This window comes from Sinocyclocheilus grahami, unplaced genomic scaffold, assembly GCF_001515645.1.
Source record: "Sinocyclocheilus grahami isolate Dianchi unplaced genomic scaffold, SAMN03320097.WGS_v1.1 scaffold102.1, whole genome shotgun sequence".
Classification (NCBI taxonomy): domain Eukaryota; kingdom Metazoa; phylum Chordata; class Actinopteri; order Cypriniformes; family Cyprinidae; genus Sinocyclocheilus; species Sinocyclocheilus grahami.
The window spans coordinates 1,762,785-1,767,379 of record NW_015505281.1 but is presented as its reverse complement, the minus strand read 5'-3'; the positions used below and the strand labels follow the sequence as shown (position 1 = coordinate 1,767,379).

At 45.9% G+C, this 4,595-nt stretch overlaps 1 protein-coding gene across 1 annotated transcript; it reads left to right on the top strand.

Annotated features, from left to right (window-relative positions):
• Positions 1 to 297: 297 nt before the first annotated feature.
• Positions 298 to 4,173, top strand: egr1 (early growth response 1). The gene is made up of 2 exons (XM_016276387.1): positions 298 to 911; positions 1,640 to 4,173. Exons 1-2 carry the CDS (start codon positions 701 to 703, stop codon positions 2,959 to 2,961), a joined length of 1,533 nt encoding a protein of 510 aa, XP_016131873.1. The 5' UTR covers positions 298 to 700; the 3' UTR covers positions 2,962 to 4,173.
• Positions 4,174 to 4,595: the final 422 nt, after the last annotated feature.

Here is a 4,595-nt window from a genome sequence, read left to right as displayed (position 1 = left end):
ATTTTAGCGAGAGTTTTAAGCAGAAAAGGCAGACTTGCGCTTCTCTTTCTCTCATAGAGACACTGCGCTTACCACGCATTGATTTGCTGTGGAGGAGGAACGGGCATCTCCCCTCCATTTAATGCACAGACTTAACGTTTAAGCTCCCCAATCTGCTTTTTTCCTCTAGGCAAACGTCATGTGTCCTCCACTGCAGTGCCTAAATATGGGCTTCCTCCAGTCCAAATATGGACATCTACGTCACGGCAAGAGGGTATATAAAGGAGTAGGGATTCTCTGAGCTGCGAAAGAGCCCAGAGAGCCCAAGCGATTCAGCTCTAGTGCAGACAGCTGATAGGCAACACGTTGCGATATATATATATATAACAAACACATTAAATAAATGTGACAAGTCAATTCAAAACAACAACAGAAACAAAGCAGCGATCTAATTTGCTGAAAAAGTGAAATTTAGGGAATGACCAGAAGGGACATTCTGAATCTCACTTATTTGATCTGAGACCAAGTGGATTAGTTCTGCATCTTTGGACAATCAAAAACGGAGAAGAGGGAAGACAACACGAAGACAAACTGTGAGAGTGAGGAGCTCAACAGAAAGAAGGAGAGACAGACATCGCAGCATCTTCACATTTGTCATCCCAGAGGGGTTAGCTGCTGATCTCTCCAGCGCACTTCTCTCCTCACCGAGCACACTCCAGAGATGGCTGCAGCCAAGACAGAGATGCTCCTGCCTGCTCTGCAGATCTCCGACCACCTGAGCTTCCCTCACTCCCCCATGGATAACTACCCCAAGCTGGAGGAGATGATCATGCTGAACTCTGCAGGGACCCCATTCCTCAATGCCACGGCACCTGAAGGCACAGGCTTTGGCTCTGGGGAGCCCGGCGAGCAGTTTGATCACCTTGCTGGAGGTAAGCACTAAATCCCTCTTGATTAAATTGCATGGTGAAAAAGCTGCATGCTGCTTTCAAACAGAGAATTGCAAAGCAAGAGCATTGTTGTACAAAAATGCAACTGTTTTCAGTAGTTAATAATAATGTGTCTTTATGCTTAAATGTGAACTTTTACGTTTAAGATTTATTATTATTTATTATTGTTTTTAAATTAAACTGCACTGATGTAAAGTTTAAACATTTTAACTAAAGCTGACAGCAAATACTAAGTTGTTATTACTAAGTAAAATCAATGGAATGAATGAGATATTTAGAATTTGCAGAACAGCTTCATTTTAAACCCAATTTTTGAATAATTGAAAGTGCAGATTGAATAATTCTAAGCTGTGCAAGTAGGAAAGAGAGATCAGGATGACAGTAATGAGAAAGAGAGCGCTGAGAGAAGCACACATGCAGATGGTTTAGCTTGCGCTGGCTCTTGTCTCCGAGGGAGATCGGCAAATGTGTGTGTGTGGGTGTGTGTGTGTTTTGGTGGGGGGGTGCCCCTGCGCTCCATCAGCACCTGCTGCTCTGTCTGAGATTGTGGGAAAACACAGTCTCGACAGCCAGCAGGACCCCCCAACTAAAGCACCTTTGGGATCATTTATGTGCACTCAAATCAGCTCAAGACAATTTATAGTTAACTAGTTGTGCTATGGTTTCTAATCCGCTCTCTCTCTCTCTCTGTTTTGTGCTTGCTTTTGCAGACACGCTTTCAGAAATCGCCATTGAGAAACCTCTGGCAGATCAGACCTACTCCACCCAGCGGCTGCCCCCCATCTCTTACACGGGCCGCTTCACCCTCGAACCTGCCCACAACTGCAGTAACAGTCTGTGGGCTGAGCCTCTGTTCAGCCTGGTGAGCGGGCTGGTGGGCATCAACCCGCCCCCCACCTCCATTCCGTCCTCGACCTCTCAGGCAGCTCCCCCCTCTTCCTCTTCTTCATCTTCCATCCCCTCTTCCACTTTGTCATCCACATCCAGCACCAGCCTGAGCTGCTCCATCCACCAGAGTGAGCCTAACCCCATCTACTCGGCGGCTCCTACCTACTCCAGCGCCAGCCCAGACATCTTCCCTGAGTCTGGCCAAAACTTTGCCACCACAGTGGGCACCTCGCTGCAGTACCCCCATTCGTCATACCCCAACAGCAAGGCCTGTAGCACCAGCTTCCCTGTGCCAATGATCCCCGACTACCTGTTTCCCCAACAGCAGAGCGAGATCAGCTTGGTGGCTCCCGACCAGAAGCCCTTCCAGACGCAAGCGGGGCAGCAGCCCTCCCTGACGCCGCTGTCCACCATCAAGGCCTTTGCCACCCAAACCGGTTCTCAGGACCTAAAGAGCATCTACCAGTCTCAGTTCATCAAGCCCAGTCGCATGCGCAAGTACCCCAACCGGCCAAGCAAGACACCTCCCCACGAGCGCCCCTACGCATGCCCTGTTGAGACCTGTGACCGTCGCTTCTCGCGCTCAGATGAGCTGACACGCCACATCCGCATCCACACCGGCCAGAAGCCCTTCCAGTGCAGGATCTGCATGCGCAACTTCAGTCGCAGCGACCACCTGACGACCCACATCCGCACACACACGGGCGAGAAGCCCTTCGCCTGTGAGATCTGCGGCCGCAAGTTCGCCCGCAGCGACGAGCGCAAGCGCCACACCAAGATCCACCTGCGGCAAAAGGACAAGAAGGTGGAGAAAGGCACCACTGCAGTGCAGAGCTCGGTTGCAAACGTATCCATCTCAGCTTCCTCGCCAGTGTCCAGCTACCCCTCTCCCATCAATTCATACCCCTCTCCGGTCTCCTCCTTCCCGTCCCCAGTGAACTCCTGCTACTCCTCACCGGTGCACACCTCCTACCCCTCCCCTTCCATCGCAACCACTTATCCCTCGGTGACCAGCACCTTCCAGACGCAGGTGGCCACATCCTTCCCTACCTCAGTGGCCAGCAACATCTACAGTTCTCCCATCACCACCCCACTGCCCGACATGCAAGCCACGCTTTCCCCTCAGACATCCGACATCTGCTGAGACTTTTGACACCCACCCCAGACCTCCAGGCTTGACTCAAAGCAACAGAAAGCATCAGTGACTTCTAAGTCCCCTCTGCAAAAAGCACTTTTCTGTCCATGCTCCCAACATGGCTCGGTTACAAAACAGTCAAGGACTCGACAAAAGGGATTTTTGTGTCGTTCTCTCCCTTCGAATCCTATCCTTTCAAACGAGGCGTATGAGACTTTCAAATGACAAACAAAAGCAACAGGCTTCGGCACGTTTTCCCTCAGACTGTGCGTGCACAGACGTACTTGCGACGCAGAATGGCTAAAGGACTTTAACGGTGTAATCGAAGCCTGTGGGCTTCAGGCTCGACAGAAGCTTGACTCGACAGGTGTACAGTTACAAAAGACATTTGAATAATATACATAAGCTACAGTATATTGTACATGTGCCATGTTTCCTTTTTGTTTTTACTTTTTAGTACCATTGTTGTGACAATTGATTTGAATATTTGCATTGTATTATTCTTGAGCAGGGCCATATTTCATAAGATACATTCTGTATTAAGTAGTAAAAATGCTGTGATAAGTTCTTGACCTTGTTTGATTAGAAGCACTTAAGTATTCTGACGCATGTGGAAGAGTGATGTTACTTTCTCTTATTTTGTAAATATCATCCACTGGTACTATCTTTCTCTTTCTCAAAGGTGACAACAAGAACCTGTTAAATGGAGGGGGAAAACATCAGAAAAGAATCAACCACAAATCTTCAATTTTTTTTGGTGCCTTTTGTGAAGCCTTGCAGATGTTTTGACAGATATCAGCGTGTGGATGCATTGCATCTAGCCTTAAGGTGTAAGGGATTTTGTTTTCTCATTTCTTTTTTCTATATTCAGAAAGTCATTTCAAGGAAAGAAGGGAAAGGATTTGAGGGCACTGCATTTCTTTGGGATGTAAGCAAAAAAGAAAACTATAAACTATATTTTTCTAACGGAAATGTACATATCTTCATCTTAAGGAGTTGGAATGCTGTAGTTACCTACTGAGTAGGCATGGGATTTTTTGTATGTTATTTACATGCGGTCCATTATTTTGTTTTGTTTTTTTCGTATTTGTGTTTGTTCGAAAAAGTGACTGTTTATGGCTTCTAAACACATTGAATGCGCTTAACTGCCAATGGGATATATGGTGTACAAGATATCCTTCAAGAACAGAACTATAAATAAAACCTAAATATATAAATATATGTGTTGAATCCCTGTCGTGCTTTTCATTGCTTAGCAACAGGTCTCTGTGAATATTGCTTTATTGAGTGAACACACACACGCACACACCACTGCATATTAAAAAAACAATTCATTTCTAATACAGTATGTCATTAAAAGCCATTAGTTCATGGTCTCAAATTACCAAATTTAAATCCTTACCAGATTTTCTCATACACCTGACAGCATAGATTCATAATAAAATATCATGTGATTAAAATGACAGAGTAGCTGATTGCAATGAATAATTTCAGTCACTCAGATTAATAATGACAATGTTTCATCCTCAAAGAGTGCATGTGCTTAATCTATTGTAAAGTTTCACAATTGCTTAGATTTGAAAGCATCCAAGCTTTCAGTTGAACAAGTCACGTCTTCCATAGCAAAAGATATCAAAACTGCA